The 23,112-nt window shown below is 36.2% G+C and overlaps 1 protein-coding gene across 2 annotated transcripts; it reads left to right on the top strand.

Moving 5' to 3' along the window:
* Positions 1-1,654: 1,654 nt before the first annotated feature.
* On the top strand, positions 1,655-21,985 carry LOC147077904 (organic cation transporter 1-like). 2 transcript variants are annotated; one of them, XM_085960930.1, is made up of 10 exons: positions 1,655-1,797; positions 9,094-10,047; positions 11,562-11,665; positions 11,919-12,112; positions 13,560-13,680; positions 14,627-14,762; positions 14,944-15,460; positions 19,493-19,624; positions 20,093-20,274; positions 21,148-21,985. In XM_085960930.1, exons 2-10 carry the CDS (start codon positions 9,466-9,468, stop codon positions 21,334-21,336), a joined length of 2,157 nt encoding a protein of 718 aa, XP_085817056.1. In that variant the 5' UTR covers positions 1,655-1,797; positions 9,094-9,465; the 3' UTR covers positions 21,337-21,985. The 2 variants fall into 2 exon arrangements, with proteins under 2 accessions (XP_085817056.1, XP_085817057.1); XM_085960931.1 differs by lacking the exons at positions 1,655-1,797; positions 9,094-10,047 and having other exon boundaries at positions 11,569-11,676.
* The last annotated feature ends 1,127 nt before the right edge of the window (positions 21,986-23,112 follow it).

Here is a 23,112-nt window from a genome sequence, read left to right as displayed (position 1 = left end):
AATCTTTCTAATAAGTTATAATTCAGTGATAGTTTTACGTATTACTGTCCCAAGATTATATTCGACCATGGGTCACTGTACTTCTGAGCATTATATCTGAGATATTGTATGTGGTATGTGGTAACTGCTTTGTATTTTGGTGGGCCCGACGTCACAAGGTAACACAGCTTACTGCCACAACACGATAAATATTCTGTTCAACTTGACAGTAGTGCTTGGAAAAAGCAAGGCCCGCGTACGAGATTAATTAAAATAATTCACTATTGTATATAGCAACCATTGTGAACTCAACAAGTTCGTCAAATGATTTTAGGTTGACTAATTTGTTGGTTTACATCTCTCTCGCCGTGGATTAGAACAATGCTAAGCTTCTCAGGCGTGGATCAAATTGAAATTCACATTCTGTTTTTTGAATCAATATTGTGTACATGTTTAGGTTATTAAATATACCTATAGCCTTGAACAGTGACGTCCCTAGATAAAATGCCGCCCCTAGGCAGCGCCAAAATTCCGGCCCATTTTTTTATACAGTATTTTTTATCATCCTTTCATGAGTCCAATATCTAAGAAATGTGTTGTATGGATACATTACTAAAAAAATATCAGACTGTAATTATTCGCAAATCTGCACGTGTCGTCTCTGGTCACCAAGGACGTCGTAGGGCAACGGAAGTAAATTAGATATCGCGATCTCGACAAAACCAGTGAGCTGTTTTTTTTAACGGAAAGATATTTTCGTTATTACTAAGTTTTGGTAGCTATTTCTATATACGAGTATTCCAAATGATTTTCCTCGATCTGCCGCCCTTCGAGTAACTGCCGCCCGCAAGCGTCGTTCAGTCTGCCTACCCCCACGGGACGGCACTGGCCTTGAAGGTTTTACGATGGCACACTCTTTATTCAGCGAGACTCATGTAAGTAAAATGCCACTCTTAGACAAAACATGAAATTCTGTCTTATGCATCGATTATTTGTGTCGTCTCGTGGGGGTAGGCAGGTCATGCGTTGCATAGGGACGGTAAATTATAAAGGGTGGCGAATCTAATACAATAATTATTATTAGGTACAACTTTTGAGACCAGTGCCTTTTTTTAATGAAGTAGACAATGTTGATGCATCATTAGAGAGTATTGCTATCTCAGTTTAAAAAATAATCAAAGCATAAGAATACTGACAACGTAACTATTATTATATTGTATTAGCCAGTTTATTTACTCTAATATATTTTTATGTCACGAATACCAATGCATGTGAGCGAGATACATATAGATATAGGTACGTGACTTAGCGAGTAAGTGCAGCGCGCACGGAAGGGCTGCAATGTGGATGTTCTATTTATACGACCGCGCAACAAAGACGCGTGCGTGCGTCAGAGAGAAACAGCTTATGCGTTACAGACAGAGTAACAGAAAGGGGAACGTCAGAAATGCCACAGCGGTGGTCATTTGAAAACATACAATATAATTGTGAAGGAACACGGCCCCACCGTATCGATAGCGGCGTCCTCTCGGCGGGCGACATTGGATTGAGGGTTTGCTGATTATTATTGCCATTTCAGTTCATTGTCAGTTGCCTTGTCGGGTTCCAGGACATGCGTTCGGTACACCTGGCCACCGCCTGGTCATCTCAACTCAATATTATTATTTGTTGACTTATGTATCAGTAAGTCTCGCGGTACAGCGCACGCTAAAGATAGTACGTCCGCCATTGTCTCCGCAACAATATCTGTTTCAAACAATATAATATTGAATAAATAAAATTAGCCACGGTTAAAATCTTTGACAATTAATAATGAAGGTAATTAACAATAAAAAAATAAATAAACAAATAAAATATTTAAACTTAATAAAACTTATGTTATTCTCATTAGTTTTGTAAACTAATAATAAAACTAATAAAATAAGCAGTTGCTTAAAAAATGTGGAAGAAATTTACCGTTCGATTTATTTATTTAAAAAAAATCATATAGTGATGGACTTCTTACGGTATATTGAGTAAAATTACATAAGTATTTCTATAATTAGATAGTTTTAAATACGTTGTGTTTTATTAATTGTCATATCATTAACAAAGTTTTTTCAAATTTAAGTAGTAGATGATTGTGAAAACTGAATAGTGCCTAATGTAGCTTTTAGCTATCATTAAGACTCGTTTAGATTGTTTAGCTTATTAAAATATTCCTTTAACGAAAAAGTTATATGTTTATAATAATATAATCGTATTATAAAGTTCTAAATTAATTTCTGCAACTCTGTTTTGATATTATCATATACACAGGTATGTAATTGCATATACACAGTGAAGTAAACAACATATTTTTACTTACTTTTTAGTCTTGATAGTGATCTAAAAACTGCAACAGAAAAACTAATTTAGTGTTGTCAATATTATTGAATAGTTTATCATATTTAGAAAAACGAAATAAAGAATTAATTTATTATAACATTAATGTGCGCTTATAAAGCTGCACGTCGTAGATTTCAAGAATCTCGCTTCTTATAATTAATTATGTATTTTCAACAAGAGCTTGAATCTAATTCGCATCGTGAGTGGAAAACCAAGGCATCTGCAAAAGACATACTTTGGATATATTAGGGTTTGAAGTCTTCGTTTTGTTAGGGGAAATATAGTTTCTAAAAAAAACATAATATTTGGTTTCTATCTACATTCTATTGCATGTTCTTTCAGTTACTTCACTTTTTCAAGTTCACGACTTTTGCAGTTGCTTTGCATTTAATCTCGAAATTGAAAAAATTGCAAATGCCTTGGTTTTACACTCACGGTGCGAATTAATCGATCGATCATTCCTTTTAAAAATTAGTTATAAAACCTCTTCAGGAGATGGCCAAGATCTACATGAATTAACAATTTAATTAAAACCATTAGTTTCTCCCTTCATTATAAAAACACTATTTACTAATCATATTGAGCAAAAAACACACATACTATTATAATTCATTGTAACATCGATTAAAAACGCTGAAACTTTTACCATGCCTTTGATACGGTCATGGACGATTCGTTCCTTTTGAATAATTGAAAATAGTCAGAATGGGTATCTTTGTATTCATTTAGTAGTAGTTCTATATATGAATAAAGCCATTTGTTTATTTAATATTATGTGAGATGAGATGTGTGTATAATTTATCAATGAAAATATAAAAGTAAACTAAAAGGAATCCAGAAATAATGGAGAATTTATTATAATTATTATTGAAGACCGGAATAAATCTAACAATTTTTGTCAACAAAATATAAATTAGATTGAATGTGTGTCGCGTGTTTGAATATAATAAATAATTTTATTAAAGATTTTTGGATGCCTTTTTCGATTTATGTTGGCAAATTATTCATGCATAACATTTGAATTAGATACATCATTGATACAATCTTTGTCGAGTATTATTTCAATAATATTTTAAAATAATAAACAGGTTCTGTCAATAACCAAACGATTATTTTAAACAAATGTTTGTATTATTTATAGATCCTACTGCTGATATTGATTAGTTATCCTCAGTCATTTGACGCGTTAAAATTTGTTTACGTTCGATGGTCTACGTGCAAAATTCAATTTGTGGGAAATACATATTGGTTAAATAATTTTAGGAAACTTTGTGCCCCCTATGTGATTCCGAAGGCTTCTTCAGCGCCCGTGTGGATTATGTATCACCTACATTAATGTAATTTCACTAATCTATTGGCCAGCATTGGGACAATATTGAGAAAAATAATTATTTTCATTTTAAAATATAAAAACCTGCGACGCCATTTCAAAAATAATTTCAAAAAGACCATTAACTATGACGTAATACGGCTGTATTTTAAAGTGAGTTCCAAATTGGGTTCTTATATGAAATCGGTAGTTCCAGACTACCGATGTCATATGGATTGGAAAGACATGGTTTGCACAGTGGACATCATAATATGAAAATGACAATTTGTTAACATTGGGAATTTTTTTCTGGTTGGTACCTATTGCCCTCGTTTGTATTAATATTTTGATTGATACATTATGACTAGGGAATCCAATCCCGAGCCAAAATTCTGATCCCAGGATTTCGATATTACAATTTGACAATCCCGGGATTGGCATTTTTTTCCATTGTTAATATAAAAGTTTTATATTTACAAATAACATTGATAAAATCGGTCAAAAATAAATGTAGTATAATTTATACTATTTAAGACATTTATTTTTAATATTGTATACGTTCAATCTTGGAAATACATAAGTTTAATTTAGTAAATAATATTGTAATATAAATAATAATATGAATTTAATATGAGATTGCTGTTTCTGATAGTAAAGACATAATGAATGTGTTAGCGAGATTTAAAATAGTAAAGCAAATCATGGTGTTCTTATGGCCTTTCCGCTTCATAAATCTAATTAGTCAGCCAAATATGAAACTTCTGTAATACGTATGAGATCATGGTGGAATTACTTTGTTAATAGTGCGAAGCATTGTTTTTTTCCAATCTTTCTCATTTTTATTAATTTATGTGAAAAAATAAAATGAATCAGCAACTTAGACATGGGTATAAATCAAACTTCATTCAAACTCAGTTTATTTCTAATGTAAGTAGTTATTTGTTATTAAAAGTATTTTTTCTGTTATATTTTCGTTTTTATTTTATTTTCCATAAAAATTGATAAAAAAAATCAATCCCTGGATTCATAGGTATCGAAAATAGCTCGGGATCCCTAATTTTATTATGACTTGTCTCTGTTAGGAAATCGTAATTTACCTCTCCACGTTATTACAAATGGTTGACTAGAGATCGTCGATTTTGCGTAATTCTTAACTCCCTCTCCCTCCATTGTCACATTCCGTCACTAAATCTAATAATATTAACATTGCTTTGAATTTTCTGAAAACTAAAACAGTAAAAAATTTAGTATAATAATTAATACTTGCTCTCTTATAGTACTTACGGTTAATAACTATGAAAAGACGTTTTTATCGAATTGGGCGAAAGGTGGCGAATAGCTTCTTGATTGTTCGGAAGTGAATTCATGATTCTTTGCAAATATCTGCGAGTATACTTGCTTTTCCATCCACAACCCGCCACGTCTTCACACCCATTATGCAGGCGTATACCGTGGCGTAACGATCGTTAGGAGCTCTTAAAATTTGTGCAGAAAGTGTCCCAGGAGCAACTTCCCAAGACCTTGGTTGGTGTGCACTAGAGTGTGCGTGATCCCTACTTCCGTATAATGTATTACGGTCAATTCTCGATGAGAAAAGACCTTCTCGCTCGCCATAAAATGCCGCAAACTTTTTAAAAGCTGAGAATTTTTCCCTCGTAGATATCAAGTCGGAATGGCCGACCGGTCCAACTGAGGGTCGGACCGACTTGAGAAGCTCTTCCTTTTCAACCAACATAATATGGGGACACTCCCAAAGGATGTATGTGATCGGCATCCTGCAATTCGCCACATAAGCAAGTCGGAGGTATACTGTGCTTTAATTGTGTTATCGCCAAAGTAAATAGCCAACTACATGTCCATTATCTATTTTATCACAGTTCCTAAACCACTAGGTGACCTTGTAAAGATAGTGAATGAATAATGAATGGCAGACATGTGTATTACATATTATTGACTTTTAGCCTACTGAGGATCAACGAAAGCCTAAACTCAAACATATATTATTATTGTTATTGCAATGTTATGTAAGAATACTTCCAAATTTTTTAAGCACGGTCAGGCCCGCCTCGGCAATATGTGTAAAATATGCATTGCACGAGGGTGGCCAAAACACTTATATTATTTTAGGAATCCAAACATTGATGACTACCGCCACATACATATTATCTTCATAGTCGACTGCTTTTCAAAATACAACAAACACGACCATCAAACTATAATAGAAAGGAACGAACCAAACGTAAAATACTTTTTTTAGCTTAGCTGATATTTGCAGTCAATTTTAGTCCCTTATACTTAATATTTTAAAAAAGGTTACAAGTACTTATATCAACTAAAAATCTTATTTTTAATTTTATTTACGTACCTTCTACAAGGAAAATAAAATGTTTTCAACGTGATTATAATAATATATAGTATCATTTTGTTTTGGGATTTAGCATTCGGGCGCGCTGGTGGGATCTATCAAGGGACATAGATCCCAACTGATTAAATATAGGCTCTAAGAAGGCCGTTCGGTCTTCGAATAAGTTTTATAACATTTGTATAATCAGGTTGAACGCTATTATGTACACAATGTACGAGTAACTACGGCTGTATTAGGAAATACCTATTACAAGTCAACACTAAATGACGGAAGTTTCAAAAAATAGCCAATGCCTTGGCCGTTGTAAGTAAATAAATTTATCAAAGAAATACGAAGAAAAGATAAATTAATAGATTACTGAAAAACAAAATATTACAACGTGTTGAACCATAATCAAAGACGATCATGGATATTACTTACTTTGCACAAAAATGTTATACATTTTCTCTCCAATACTTATTTGTTTTTACCAAATAAGCTAGAGGTAATGTAAAAATGGTTGTCATTTTCTTCTTGTGTAAGTCAGGTAGGGGTTCTTCGAGAGTTCACAAATTGAATAAACGAAGACGATCATTACAACTTTTGAAAGCAGTGGCGGTTTTACAAAAAGCTGTCTCTTCGTTAATTTGAGAGCGCCTCAGACCTTCGCGTACCTATGACCAGCGCTGTTTTAGAGAATGTTTCATATTATAAGTGCTCAGTAGATGATATTGTACAAATTATGTTATTTTTTTCAAGATGTTGTTGTGTTTGTCTGTTTAATATAATAAAGTATTATGCACCTAACTATTTTGCATACAATTTGAGACTAAAATGAAGGGGGTAGCATTTTAAATCTGCCTAAGGGCGGCACTTTATCTAGGGTCATCACTGCATTTATGACCCGTAAAATAGAGTTATTCTTATTGTTTTAAAACATACTTAAATGAATGTGAGGGAGAAAATTTGAGGAAAAGGGGTGAAAAATATAACTTTTGTCATCTGTTTTATCTTTTAAAGTTAGGGGCGTGGGGAGAGGCGAAGTTTGAGCGGTGGCGGTTTTTCTATTATAAGAGGCGCTCTCGCTTATAGAAAGTTCCGAACACTCATTGAATCAAACTGGAATTGAAATTATTACAAATACCGACATTTTCGGGTTTCAAAAGTCCACTCAGGGAGATTATAAAGTTAATTGAAAATAATCAATCGGTTAGAAACCTGAATCTGTATCAGAGCAAGGTTACGGCAACCTTTGGTGAATGGGATCCCATTTTGGAGAACAGAAAATAAAAATATGCAATCGGCTGTACTGCAGTCAATGTATCTACTATATTTTTAAATTGGGTACATATTATTGTATAACTCAATAATTACTATACAATGCCCCTAAATATTAAACAGAGACAAAACTTCAAATCAAATTATCCCAGTTTCCTGACAGTAGGTACATAACATTTTTTTTTCGAAAACATAATGAGTAAATACAAACCAACTCTATACCTACAAAAATAGAAAACGGAAGGCCAGCTTCGAGTACGTATATTATCTGTGGAGCAGATATTAGCTTGCTTCTTAATCCGTGATATATCTCGGCTTCGAATCTAGCGACCGGTTCAAATGCACGTGTATTATTTGTAATGTGCATGTACCTCGCAGTTGTAAAAAATCTTGTCACGTCATCTTCGGAAAATTAGTCTCTATATCAACTAAGACAAATATTAATATTTCCATTTGAAGATAGCCCGATGGGGACCAAAGACCCCTTGTTCGCGTGTCCCGGATTCAGGAACCCAGGGTTTCGGTCACACGTCCAACAAACGTGTCAGTAGGACATTTTTTGTCCTGATATTAACTAATATGGAGGCAGCTTATGGACTGAAACCGGTTGCCTGATTATTGAAGTGTCACGGTTGTAAAAGATTGATTTGTTGTTCGAGATAAGTGCATACTTATAAGAATGTACAAATTCTATTTTGTTTGGAAAAAAACATGTCGATTACCAAAAAAACTTTAGACTGTGTATACTTATATTTCGTAATAAAAAATAGTGCTAGCAGCTTCCCAAAGAGCACTTCGCCGGCGGAATGATGCCTATAAGTACGGAATTGTATTAGAAACTCCAATAATATTATTTATACAAGTTTTTACAACTATTCCAAAAACTACTAAAAAATCATTGTAGTCACAATCGGGGGGCGGGTCAATTTCAGATAATTTTTTTTAATAAGTTTTTCACATGAATAAAATATAAAAACAACAATGTTCGCTATGGTAGAGACAACTTATTATTCTGAGCATATCATTAAAATTAATTTGAATTACCTAATAAAAAAATATTTCTATCACATTCGAGAGAATAACCATTAAGTAATAACAAAATAAAATTGTTCTTAAATTTGTCTTTGAATTAAAAAGTATATAGGTAAGTACTTATATGTAGGTATTGATTATTTAAAATCTTTTTAAATTATCAGTAAAATATATTAAATTGCAGATTCCCTATTACCACTATAGGTAGGTATTCTATGGATTTTCTATAGATTGTATTAATTTTTTTAAATTCATAATCATAATCTGTTTTGTAATTTATTAAAGTACATTAATAATATGTCTATAAACGATAAATAAATTGTAAATTTTAATATTGCAAACAAACAGTCACCTACATAATATTGTTATATTACATTAAGTCGTTTTTCCCACTTCACTTCCTTCTGCCAGCTAAAATTTAGATAATAAATCGGCCTTTGCAGCTTACATCCTTTTGACACGACGTGTATTTAGTTGTGTATAACGTTATTATCCAATAAAACCTATTTTGAAAAAAATTGAGGGTTAGGTCCTTTTTCTTTTCTACAGTCGATATAGAATTATAATAATAATGGATATTTTATTATATACCTATAAAAAAAACCACGTATTTATTTATCTATTTATAGTGAAGGTTACTCAGTTTTATTATGTGTTCATTTACTGCCAATAAATCTGCAGTACTATTAATAATTTATATTTAGTGTGTTAACAGAATTTGATATAGGTACCTATTAGTATCATGTTATATTCTATGAATTCTCACGATTTTTCTCTTTTAAAGCATTATTCATCAACAATTTGTTTACCATTTAAGTAATGTGTATGTGAAATGAGTGTGAAATGAATACAGAACAAATTTAATAATAATTAATAAGTTTATCAACAATGTATACTGAAAATGATTCAAAAGTGACAAAAAGACAAAAAACTATGGACTGCTCCAACAGTTATGAGCAGTTATTAAATAAACATTTTCCTCGAATTAAAAATTAAATCAAGATTTAAAAATATAACTGACATAATGTAATAAAAAAAATCAAATTAATTGTGAAAGTGTCACTATTTATGTTTACCTATAAAAAGTGAAACCATAAACAATGTTCATTTATTTTTATTTAAATGTTATGGTTGTTCAATATATTAAAACGTAGCCATGTCAGGAATTGATTTTGATAAAGTTTTGGAGATGATAGGCGAAAAAGGAAGATACCAAACGGTGATGTTCTTGATTTTGTGTATTCCTGCTACAATACCGGTCGCATTTTTGGCGTTTTCGAATGTCTTTACAAGTGCAACTCCTGATCATTGGTGCAAAGCTCCGCCAAAATACAGAAGTATGAACTTAACCGAGGGCGATTTGAAATTTTTGACCATACCGTATCGTTTAAGAGGTGACGGTGAAAAAGTCTACAGCAAGTGCACAATGTACGATTTTAATAATACGGACTTATTTGACATTGTATTTGGTATAGATAATCTATCTGAAAAATATACCCTTGACCCAATCCTAAATAATGTGAGTGGTATTTCACTTCTTAATGATGATAATTCATTCATAAGTGAAGAGAAGTTTAAAGTGGTCACTGACTTTAATAAAGCAGATAAATTTACAGTCAACGATGACTGGAGAAGACATCTGGTAGATGTGATAGTTAACGGAAGTCTGCCAACGACGACCTGTCAATATGGATGGACTTATGATAGGTCCTACTACGATAATACCCTGGTTACTGAGGTTAGTGAACAAATAAATTAATACAAGTTTTCAGATTTTTTAAAACATTACCTATCTACTTAGTCCATGCCAGCTCTTTAGCTGGATCATAATAACAACACCACATAGCGCCTTCAAAAATACCTGCAGCTTGAAGTCTTCTTGTGTCAAATCATTAGGTAGGTACTATGAGTATCTAACCTTTCAATGCTACACTAAAAAACACAAATTATGATATTTTTCAATTGATACTGAGGGACAAAAAGACCCTGATGTAGCTCCGCTGATTCGATCATATGTGAAGATAGATGCTGAAGATGTTGCTTGGATTGATAGCTCCGAGTCAAAAAAAAAACCTGAACAGGTTGTTTAGAAAGCTAATAGATTAATTTACAACGAGATTGTTACAAATTACAGGATGTACAATCATAAATACAAAAATAATATTGTAATTTTTGATGACTCTGCCGGCGTGCGATTGTCATAGAGGCTCAAATAGACTCTATGACGATCGGTCATATAATCTTATGTTGGCGTCCTGTGTCACAGGGTGTCACACAGTGTAAATACAATGTCATAGCTATCATACAATATGTATGTATAATATGTCGGAATGGGATAAATATGATCATAGACACTAAATCGCTCTTAGCATATATATGCCCGATCGTCATATATTCTATTTGAACATTAAGATCAGAAATCCAAGTGACCGCTATCGATCTGGATAGATCAAAACTTACAAGCAAGGAAATCATGCAGGTTTTGCTGCCGAAGACCGAGAAAAGCTATCTCCTGCCACTTGCAATTTGGGATAACATTCCCTTTCACTCTGCGTCAGCCGGTTTTTTTACCTGGCCTAGCTCAGCCAGCTTTGGTTGCCCACCCTTCTTGGTATTCACTACTACAAAATATTCAGGTATCGAGTATACCTACGATATGTTTACAGCTAGTTTTTGACAAGTAATATTATTATTAGTCTCGGCCCTAATGCTACCTATAGCATTAAACATTGAATTTAATAAAACATATCTTAACCAATCTAACTCTAATAATTTACAATAAATTTAGATACGTTGGATATGTTAAACTGGTTCAAGACTCCTTTGGGGTCTATGGGAATTATACTCCTAGTGGATGACACCTTTTTAAGGGTGTCACTATGTAGATTCATGGAATTCTGATTTAATTGTTCCTTCACACTTTTTTTTCAATTTTCTTTAATTATTTCAAAGTGATTGTGGAAATAAATAGAACATTACCTCGTTAAAATCCATTGAACGATACATTATGGGATTCCATTATACTATTTCTGGAGCATATTATGGGAAAAATAATCATTAATTACCTACCAAATTATAGATAGTTATAAAATAATATTTTGTGTTGATGAAAATATTTGATTTACCGACTTCAATATTTGTCTCATAGATGGCCAGGTGATATTTAGTAATTATCATTGATGGCAGTATACGGCAAAGTTTACCATTATAACCAAATAAAAAAATATAATTGTATTTGTTATAATATTTCAGATGGATCTGGTATGTGACAATTCGTCATGGCCGCAGTCGAGTACATCATTTTTTTACTTCGGGTCGCTCTTTGGAAATGTACTTTTCGGATATGTTGGCGACAGGTATAAACCAGGTTACACAATAATTATTTATTTTAATTAGAGTTTTAAAAAGTGCAGACAGAATATAGTTTAGAAAATGTTTATAAAAACCCAATACCTTAATATTAACAATTTTAATACACTGAGGGAGCACTCATTTTATAAGTAGGTACCTGCCTAATTTAATTAACTGTAATTTAACAGATTAATAATATATGTTTATTAATTTCTTCTTATTATTTTTAGATACATAGGTACTTATATGATTTTACAGATGGGGTCGTCGCAAGGCAATGCTTTGGATGATGTTCCTGGAGGTTATGATCTCGATAGCGACATGTTTTTCTAACAACTACAAGACTTACCTGTTTTTGAGAACTCTCGGAGGCTTCTTCTTTCCATCGCTGTATCATATACCATTTGTTCTAGGCATTGAAATGATGGGGCCAACTCACAGAACATTTGCTGGTTGGTAGTTATTATTATTGAACATTATTATTGATTAGCGTAAAGATATATTATGTAATGGTATTTTGTTATAATTGAACGGAAATATTATGCATTAACAGGTTAAGGACATTGAAGTCAAATAAATAATGAATGCCATCTGTCAATGAAACCTTCAACTTATAGAAGATAAATGAGTATATCGAAGGATAATTATTGGCCCTAGCTCAAAACCAATGGTTTGAGTAAATAGATTTTTTTTCTTATTGCAATAAAACAAAATAATATTTCTGTAACTGTCGTACAAACATTTTATTTGTTATATTAGATGTTTCAATGGTGTATTTGTTATTTCATAATCTGTACTGCTATTCATGATCTCTCAGGACGTCATCGTCCGTTGTATGACGATTTGCTGTCTATTCTAACCAGCATATTTTAGTCATAATTGGGGAAACGTTCTATTCACAGTCGTGAATTTAAGGACACGGAGGCCCGAGGCACTGACTGATTTTGAGACTCCCCACAATAAAAAATTAAATAAAAACCATAAACGCCAACTATTGTTCATAGTGGTAATGTTATAGAGCCCTTTAACTCATTCGACGCGGATGATACGGCTGCCGTATCCCCGTTAAGCGGCCGATCAATCCAATTAGCATGTTATTTAAATGCGGTAATTAAAAATTAATTAAAAGGTACGCAGCGATTGTGTTAAGTAACGTTGTATGAGAAATACGTAACTTTTTAAGAGTTTGGTATAATTTAATAATTGCATGCCTGGTTTTTCCTGTTTCAAGGCCCCTTTTTAACCGTTTCACCGTGGAGCATTTAATTACTATTTAATTACCATATTTCAATAACATGCTAATTATATCTAATGGTCCCCTAATGAGGACACAACAGCTGTGCCATCACCGGTGAATGAGTTTTAAATCAACTGATGAATCGATTGCATCATCTGCGTCAAAGAAAATCGCCGCTGACTATTTGGTCATGTGCACTGTATCAATGTTTATAATCTAAGGATTAGAGTGATATCCCAAATTCAACTGATGTAACGAAAAGGGAAAGGGTAGGCAAAAATTCCATAATCATATCGTCTCTGTTCTGGCAGAACACACTAACTGGAGAATACTAGTTTTGAGTAATTTGACTTTGAAGTTGTTAAAATGTATGAAATAATGGTCTATCATGTGAGTTTATTAAGTAATCGTAAAAAAGATGACTTTAAAATAACGACTGTTTATTTATTAAGAAGATTTCCAGACGGTAATGTTTGAAATAAGGAACAATTTGGTACTAACTCAATATGTAATTTTTTCGAATTAGTGTTTTCTGCCAGAACAGTGACGATATGGAACTGTCAATGACTCCCATATGCTTGCAATACAGAATCAAAGAGTGGCTTCAATTTAATAGTGACATTCCTAATAATGATAATGTGATAATCAATAATGTATTTCAGGAATGGTGATCTGCACCTTCTTCGCAACTGCAATGTCATTGCTAGCTTTACTTGCCTATTTGCTGAGGGATTGGTTTCGTCTTTCAATTGCTACAAGCGTGCCATTCTTGCTGCTGGTTAGGTAAAAACAAAACTACCATACCTATTGTTTATCATGGTTGCCAGACTTGTGAGTTACTGGTGGTTCAAAAACGCGAAAATTGACATTGACCACTTGCTCAACCTATTAGGTCCATACTTAGACTCCAAATACCTCCTTTGAAAAAAAACAATATGTCAATCTGTCAGACCCGGACCCATGGTATTATAAACTGACAAGTTAACACTCGGCCATTGTCTGCGACAATAAATAAATTTAATAGGCTACTTCAGGGAATTCAGGGGAAATAGTTTCCAACATTCAGACATTTCCAAGAAACATTTTAAGAGAATCACCAGACCTTAGAAGAACCAAAATACTTTCCCTGTTTTGAGGAAAGCTGGAAAAAAAATATGAAATATACAAAGCAGACAGTTATGTTCTGATTCTTTGAACGGCAGCTTAAGCAATGTTCTTTAAATGTTAAGCCACTTGTAGTTTGTTTCAGAATTTATGAACAAAAACTATCAATATGAAAAGTTTTCACAAGAATGGTCCCTCATCAGAAACGGAGATGGTAGATTTTCAATGTAATCTGTCAATGAAAATCTTCTTTCCTTCAACTGCATCAGCTCAACTGCTTTGAATCAGTTTGGCCTTTTGTCACCCGATTTTGATTCAAGTAACGTGCCGAGTAAAGGCATTGTTTTCTTCTGCTTATTTATGTCTTCGTTTTAAAATGTGAAAGTTGCTAAAAACAAAAATTGTAATATAAAAACTGACTCACAAATAAACTGCATTTCAAAAGGAGTGACAAAGTACTTACAAAAATGATTTAAATAAATATAGATTCATACATAATATGCGTATTGAGTACCTCATCACATAATTTAAATTTCATACATAGCCTCCATGTTTACAGAGCTTGGAGACCACTGCTTTATAGTATTGAACATGAATGTATAGATTTTGTTGATTAAAATTTCAGTTATTATTGGATTGTCCCAGAGTCACCTCGGTGGTTAGTTAGCAGAGGTCGTCTTGATGAGGCTGAAGAGATTATCCAAAAAATTGCCAAGTTCAACAAAGCAACTATACCTAAACGATTGCTTCGCACGTTACAAGTAACTATATAGTTATATTTTTTTTTTTTCATTCAGTGAAGTCTTTTAGAGTCTCCTGACTTTGCCGAACACGCTAGTAAGGTAATTAACAGAAAACTTTGTTTTAAAACCATTATTCTACCATATAAATGGCGATTCAATTAATAAAATGTTATCCTTAATGATTTCTTTGACATTACAGGAAGAATCAGATGCGAGAAGTCCTCTTATACCAATGATTGACCTAAAGAAAAATCCAGTTAATGTGAATGGCTACGTATCCAAGAATACGTTAAACACCAATCCTATTGAGATTGACGATTCAAATGTCAGTTCACAGAACATTCTAAATTCAAACCAAAACAATACAAATTTAAAAACAGATTATGAAACAAATGAAAGTACTGGTTTAGATAGTGTAACTAATCAGTATAAAATAAATGAAAACAAAGTTTTGGAATGTCAGAAAGGTGATGGCAGGTCAGATTGTGAAGCAGCATTGGTCGAATGTGCGCCGAAAGTTGACATGTTGAATGATGCCAAAAGGACCAATGAGGTTCATGGGCAGCCGACCATGATTGACATATTCCGTTATCCAAACATCAGAAAAAAGTTCTTGATTTTAACATTTGATTGGATTGTGAATGCAGTTGTGTACAATGGATTGAGTTATAATGCTACCAATTTGGGAGTGAATGACTTTTTGGCATTTTTCATAGGTAAGCTATAAAAATGGCAATGTAGTACTTAAGGTAAATGCTCAGAATACCAGATGCACTTAGTGGAAAAATATGAAGCTTACAATTATTTGAAACAATAAATTTATTGATAATTTACATGTTAAAATGGGTAAATGGGGTCAATACGTATTTTAAAAAAATTATGAGGAAAATTAATCTTTTTGTAAATTGTAAAATTACCGCATATTGTTTAACAAAGAAAAGAATATTCACCATTGTCATTCCAAGATGGAGAACAATGTACAATTTTATTCAGCTGCTTTTGTAAAACCTGCTACCCAGCGGTTAGAAATACAGCCTGCTAACATGTTATCACCGGCCTTCTGCGCGCTCTGAAGCGGAGATGGCAGGCCGTGATAACGTCAAGGTCAAAGCGGGGGTGGGGGACAGAAACGCACGGGGTATTTGGTCAAGGCTGGTTTATTTCATCGTATTGCAGGGTAGTCGTTACAGATACAGGTTATTGTCGTCGTTGGCGGTCGGTTGGTAATTGGCGGGCTGCAACGTGGTGTCGCGGGCTTGGCTGCTGGAGCTTCGCATCCGAGGCGATGCTCGCTGTCCGATGGGAGGTAGGGTCGGGGCTTGCGGCTTGGCGTGCTGCCGATGTGGTCTTTTTGGCGGGCTGTCCGGAATGCTGGCTTGGCTTCGCGTCCGAGGCGAGCGAAGGCGAGAAGAGATTTTGCGGTTGATGCTGTTGGTTCGGCGGTTGATGTAAGAGAGATGCTGGCTGGTCGACGTATCAGGCAAGAGAGCTTTCGCGCCCATCCAGATCCAAGATCCAACTGCCAGATTCGCGGCGTCCTGTTTTATCCGTCGGTCGGGAAGCTCCCTGTTTTACCGACGGATTGACTAGTGGCGGCGCGAGCGGCCGTTTTTGATAGACCGCGTCTGTTTTGGCGGGATTTTGACGAATTTAAATTTCAAGGAGACGGGTTCCGCTCGGCCGAGGGTTGCGATCACCGCGAAGAGTGGACGTAGGCTGTGGTATTTTGGGAAATATGATGGTTCGGTCCGCCCTTTGAGGTAGTCTCCTGTGGGAGATTTCCATCTGGTATCAAACGACCTCTCCGGGAAACGACCGAACCGTCGTCTTTTCCATCAGCCTACCGTCGCTTGTCCTTGGGGGCCGGTTCACCTCTGTGCGGCTTTGACGCGTCCGATGGTCTTGGCGTGCTTGAGGCTCTTTCGTGTCAAAACTGCTGAGGTTTCCACTTCCACATGGTGGTTCCCTCGAATCGACCAGCTCATCGCATCCTTGGGCCGTCGAAGAGTGAGGTGGGACCTGTTGCGCCTGCTAGTCGCCGCCATTGTGTGACTAGAGACCAGGGCACCAATCTCAGCTTCCTCGTGAGGTTTTCGCGGAGGTGTCAGACATGTCAGTCAGGGACACTCCGTGATAGCGCCGGTTCCAAGAATAGACGTCTGGTGATGGGGTCTGGTGTTGGAAGTGGGACCTTGAGTTCTTGAGCGTCGTCTTCTCGCACGTCCAAGGCGTCGAAGCGGTTTGGCCATAGGTGTCGTAGTTTTAAGGCGGGCGTGACATCCTCGCTGGCGTCGGATGTTTGTCGATTAATGCTGGGGGTCTTGCTGTGTCCCTGGAATCTTGGCTTCCGCTTCAGTCTTCTTGGTCCCTCAGGTTGCAGATCCGATGTAGCCTTGGGCCGTCGGCGATTGAGGCGGTGTCTGATGTATCTGCTGGTCACCGCCGGTTGGGCAACCAGAGACCAGGCGACCAACCTCGGTCTGCCGTAAGGTATATCACGAAGGTGCCGGGCGTCGCGCCGGGGCACTCCGTGATAACGCCGGTGCCAAATGGTAAGCGGCTGGTTATGGGGTTTGGTACTGAAGCTTGACCTTGGGTCTTTGCGAGGAGTGTCGTCTTCCAGTGCGTTAAGACTCGCTAGGCTTGATAAGGCTAGTGGTTATGCTAGGCGAGACATCCGCGCTGGTGGAAGATGTTTCGCCTGGGTTTGAGGTACGAGCGCCGTTGGCTGGCACCTCGCTGTGCTGGGTGACGTCGGTCACGAAGAGCGTCGGCGTCGGTAGCCGGGGCATCTCCGTGTAGCGTCGCGACGCCGTTGGCCATGACATCTTATGTATTCCTCCGTGGGCCAGGGTCGAGGGATGATACAGCTGGTCGGAGGAACATAACGATGCTGCTGTCACGTCTTGCGATGGAGCCGATGTCCATGCTGATTTGCTATCCAGGCTGTTGCTTCTGTCAGGCGCCACTGGTGTGCTGAATTCCAGGTTTCGGGACCACGCGGTTTTTTGCGCGGCCCCCCAGCAGTGTCTGGCTAGGCTTTCTACATCGAATGAACTCGCGGGAGTACGTTCCGCGCGATCTCGTGCGTCATTTCCGCTGCGAGAAACGCATCGCCTCGTGTCTCGATGTCGCGATTGCAAGCGCGAAACAAGGTCAATTTGACATTGTGACTACCGGCCGTGTGTTTCTCCCCCGGTAGAGTGAGTACTCGCAAATGTCACTGTTTGAGGAAGTTCACAGTTGTACTCACTCTGCTGGCGTATCTCAGGGTCGATGCTGGCTCCGGTGGACACAATCCTGCCCACAAGCCCCACGTTGACGGCGATCAACTTATCACCGGCCTTCTGCGCGCTCTGAAGCGGAGATGGCAGGCCGTGATAACGTCAAGGTCAAAGCGGGGGTGGGGGACAGAAACGCACGGGGTATTTGGTCAAGGCTGGTTTATTTCATCGTATTGCAGGGTAGTCGTTACAGATACAGGTTATTGTCGTCGTTGGCGGTCGGTTGGTAATTGGCGGGCTGCAACGTGGTGTCGCGGGCTTGGCTGCTGGAGCTTCGCATCCGAGGCGATGCTCGCTGTCCGATGGGAGGTAGGGTCGGGGCTTGCGGCTTGGCGTGCTGCCGATGTGGTCTTTTTGGCGGGCTGTCCGGAATGCTGGCTTGGCTTCGCGTCCGAGGCGAGCGAAGGCGAGAAGAGATTTTGCGGTTGATGCTGTTGGTTCGGCGGTTGATGTAAGAGAGATGCTGGCTGGTCGACGTATCAGGCAAGAGAGCTTTCGCGCCCATCCAGATCCAAGATCCAACTGCCAGATTCGCGGCGTCCTGTTTTATCCGTCGGTCGGGAAGCTCCCTGTTTTACCGACGGATTGACTAGTGGCGGCGCGAGCGGCCGTTTTTGATAGACCGCGTCTGTTTTGGCGGGATTTTGACGAATTTAAATTTCAAGGAGACGGGTTCCGCTCGGCCGAGGGTTGCGATCACCGCGAAGAGTGGACGTAGGCTGTGGTATTTTGGGAAATATGATGGTTCGGTCCGCCCTTTGAGGTAGTCTCCTGTGGGAGATTTCCATCTGGTATCAATGTGCTCCATGGTAAGAGGTAATTGTTTAACGTTCTATTAAAAAAAATGTTATCAATAATTATAATTGATTTATGGTAAATACATCAAAAATTATATCTTATATATTGACATCTGTTGACGGAATTACGAGACATAGACTTTACTGTAGAATAAAAATCATATAATTTATTATAATTTACCTTTGATGCATCATACCTAGATGCCATAGTATTATATAATTATGCTTATGGTAATTTTAGTGTGATAATCATTAATAATTTTATGCCTGATGCTGATAACCATTTTTATTAAATTTAAGCCTAGAGAGGGTGGTTAGTTATATCTCCAGCAGGATAAGAAATTTGTTTATCAGCATGGTTAGAACTGATAAAATCATCAGGTAAAATATTCTTTTTGCTCTGGAACTAACAGAGCATATTTTTTTACATAACATAAAGAGATTTTTTTTTAAATTTTTGCAAATCTAGAATAAACAGTCTTCTTAATCACAATTAAGTATCACACAAACAATTATCAGCCACATTGCACCTTATGACTAACATTGATTTCGGTTACAAGTTTGGCCAACAGACAACTTTTGGTTTATCAATACATATAGATAGATGTACCTACCACCATAGCTGACACATGTAATCGAAACCAATCGTCTTCTTGTTGACTTCCAGCTGCAGCGATTGAGATTCCCTCAAATGTATTGGCATGGAAACTAATGAACAGATGGGGCCGCCGGTTGGTGTTGTGCCTTTCTTTTGGAGCAGGAGGTCTAGGATGCATATCCTGCATGTTTGTCCCGGAAGGTATGTTTTTGTAGGACCATATACTTTAATTCTCACGGGTGATGCAGTAAGCATTCATGTATCTGCTAAGGGTTCAAAAAGTAGTTGAATAAATTAGTAGCAAGGCATAATATATACCTATGTATGTGATGCTATTCCAAAGAATTTTATCAGGCTATGTTTTATAAAAAATGAAGTAATATCAAGCTTATATTGACCTATGGGTCGGAATATTGGGCCTTTGAAAGGAAGATATTGAGAAGGGTCGTTGAAAAAGGAAAAGGAGGGTCGCGAGACCTAGACTAGGTACGATGATTGGACTGTGCAGAAAGTGACATAGCATCACTGAGGTAAAGCGGTGGAAGGAGTTTGTAACAAACTGAGGGGAGTGGAGACTTTTTCTGAAGGTGGCCAAGACCCATATTATTGATGATGATTATATAAACTATGAAAACCCAATAGCATTGTGACCTTTTCTTTTGATTTCAGAGCAAGTATGGCTGACGGTGACATTTGCAATGATTGGCAAGTTTGGTGTAGCCGCCTCGTTTACTGTGTTCTACGTGTTTGTTGGGGAACTTTTCCCAACAGTTCTAAGGTCTCAGGCGATGGGATTATCCTCTCTAGTTGTGAGCATCGGACTACTCACCTTCCCTTACATTTTGCTCCTGGTAATTAAATTAGTTTATTCACATCATACTAGGTGTTTTGTTCCAATTTTGGTTTAAACTTAGAGTAATTGTTTCCCAAACATTTAACTGCGCTACCTCTTGAAATCCCTGTGTGTATCATTACGGGCACATACCACACATTGGGAAAACTGATTTAGATAGTTAATTAAAGGTTGGGAAAACACACATAATTGATACCTTGTATAAAGTGGGTATACATACTTGTATATTAAGTTATTATGCAGGGGTTTTTATCAAAGGGGTAATTATTCTAGAAACGCCAATGTTTTGTGATGAACAGTTTTTAGATAGAAATATTAAGATTTCTCTTAGTTTAGTATGTTTGTTCGTGTTTTATGCGCTGCCATACCGTTCATCCGATTGCAATGAAACTTTGGTGAGTTGTCGTGCGCACGCCCGCGAAGGTTTCTGAATTAGTACAACCATCTTCTTCTATTCGTATGCGTTCCTATACCATTCATCCGATTACGATGAAACTTTTGTCAGTTGTTCTGCGCACACCTGCGAAGGTTTCTTAATTAGTATTATATAAAATACAAAGTTTGTTTAATCCAATTTTTTTTACTACATATTAATAACGTTTTCATATTTTGGATTCGATTTTAATTTAGTGTTCTTTTATTTGACCTTTACTCCTATTAGAATTATTTTCATATTGCCATATTGTATTACACAGACATTTTAATATTAAAAAAATAATTACCTCTTATTATTTTTTAAATATCTAAGATAAATATAACCACGAAGCGACCCTGTGCGAAGCCGGGTACTTCAGCTAGTTTTAAATAAAAATTTGTATCGAAACATACTATGACTGTTACTATTACGACTGACGCATTGCTGTCTTTTCAGTCACAGTACTCTAGAGTACTTCCGTTGATAGTGCTCGGAATCCTGTCATTGGCTGGTTCAGTGGCGTCGATCTTCTTGCCGGAGACCCTCAACACACCCATGCCGCAGACCTTGGAGGACGGCGAGAACTTCGGAAGAGACATGCAGGTCTTCAGAATCCGCAGAAGGAAAAACGACGACAAAACATGAAGCTTACACTATGTTAATTTTGTTACTTAACCTGTATTACAATATGACTTCGACAGATGAAAATCTTTCAAAAATTTGTCTGCGGCGCTATTTTTTTATTATGTTATTCTGAAAAAAGATTTGAAGTACCTACCCAGAATTTGTGCATTGCGGTATTCGCTCTTTGCTGGTCATGTACACAGGCTCCACAAGGAGAAAGTCTTTTATGTTGATTGAATCTGTATTTTATTATATATTATAATTATTGTTTAAGATAAGTTAAACTAGTTGGTATGTAAAAACTAAGTTAATTTACTAAACTAACTGTACCTATGTGTTTGTTATACCTATTATAATTATCGTAAATTCTACTTGTTACGTTTTATTTGAACATTGACTTAAATTCAGTAGAAAATATTTTACACAGTTATTTTAGGTACCTACCTATCTACCTAATATAAAATCTCCAATCTTATAAATTGTAGTGACAAATTGTACATTTGCGTATGAAGAAATTATCACAATATATTGATAGTTTTGTAAACCGAAAATATACTATAATATTATTATGAATCGATGTAACTCAATATTTTGATCCTACATTTCGCTACCGATGCATGTGTCGCTGAAACCATGTTGACTAGGTGAAATACACTGTTTTTTCTATCATAGTATGGGTTTTCAATGCTCTTCTTTTTCACCCCCTATTCCTAGTCCCAACAATTCAAATAAAACATAACATTATTGATTGAGGCCGTACACATAATATGACGTTACACGATTTTGGCTATTTGTAACCCCCCCCCCTCACCACAATCGTCACATTTCGTCATATTACCTTTTAACGCCCCCATAAACGTTGAAAAATGGAAAAAATGTTTTTTTTTATTTATTCTTAAATCCCATTACATTTTTGTTTACTTTGTGACGTCACATTTACTCTGACCCCCTCCTCCCTTACTCGTCACAAATCATCACATCATATCAGATCCCTCCTAGGGCGTGACGTCATATTATGTGGACGGCGCCTTATTGGACTTATTACTATTGATGCAATGCTTAAAAACCGTATGACTGACCCACTATACTAGTGGTCGGCAAACTCATTAGTCAACAGAGCCAAATATCAATAGTACAACGAATGTCATTTCTTTTGAGAGCCAAATTTCTTAAACCTAAATTATATAAGTAAGTACATTGTTTATTAACATAATAAACTTTAGTTAATGTTTTAAGTCTTAAACTATAGGTACACTGAATAAAACTTGATAGCATACGTAATAATGTTTTGTATTGATGAAAATTAAATTGTAAGTAAGGTATCCATAAAATTAAACCATGACAATGACTGACAAATACTCAATGTGAATAATGGCCTTGCATCTCCTTGGAAAGTTTGGGTAAAAGTCAGGTTTGTATGTTGTTGTTTTTAATAATTTTAAGCACGATTCCAGGTTCTCATCAATAAGACGACTTCTCATTTACTCTTGATTTTTTCTGTAGAAATCTCTTTATTAACCACAAAACTTGCTATATTAACATTATTAGAAGATTATATTGAGTAATTAAATGCAGAACTTGATTTTTATTGACTTTTCTAAAGTTCCTCAACTGCTTTCTTCGTTGCAGGATATTTAGTTCCGACAGAATATTTAGTGCGAAATGTCTCTCTAAATTTGAATGCGCTAATTTTCCCCGACAAATAATACAGGTCGCTAGGTCATTTAAGTTTTGAATAAACGTCTCGGCCCATTCAACTTCACGGTTTTCTTTGGTTCTTCTTTGTACAGGGCTCGA

The sequence above is a fragment of the Rhyacophila brunnea genome, unplaced genomic scaffold (genome assembly GCF_057557595.1).
Source record: "Rhyacophila brunnea isolate RB1 unplaced genomic scaffold, BYU_Rbru_1.0 scaffold_12, whole genome shotgun sequence".
NCBI lineage: Eukaryota > Metazoa > Arthropoda > Insecta > Trichoptera > Rhyacophilidae > Rhyacophila > Rhyacophila brunnea.
The sequence above is the reverse complement of the archived record's forward strand: the minus strand, read 5'-3'. Positions and strand labels throughout refer to the sequence as shown.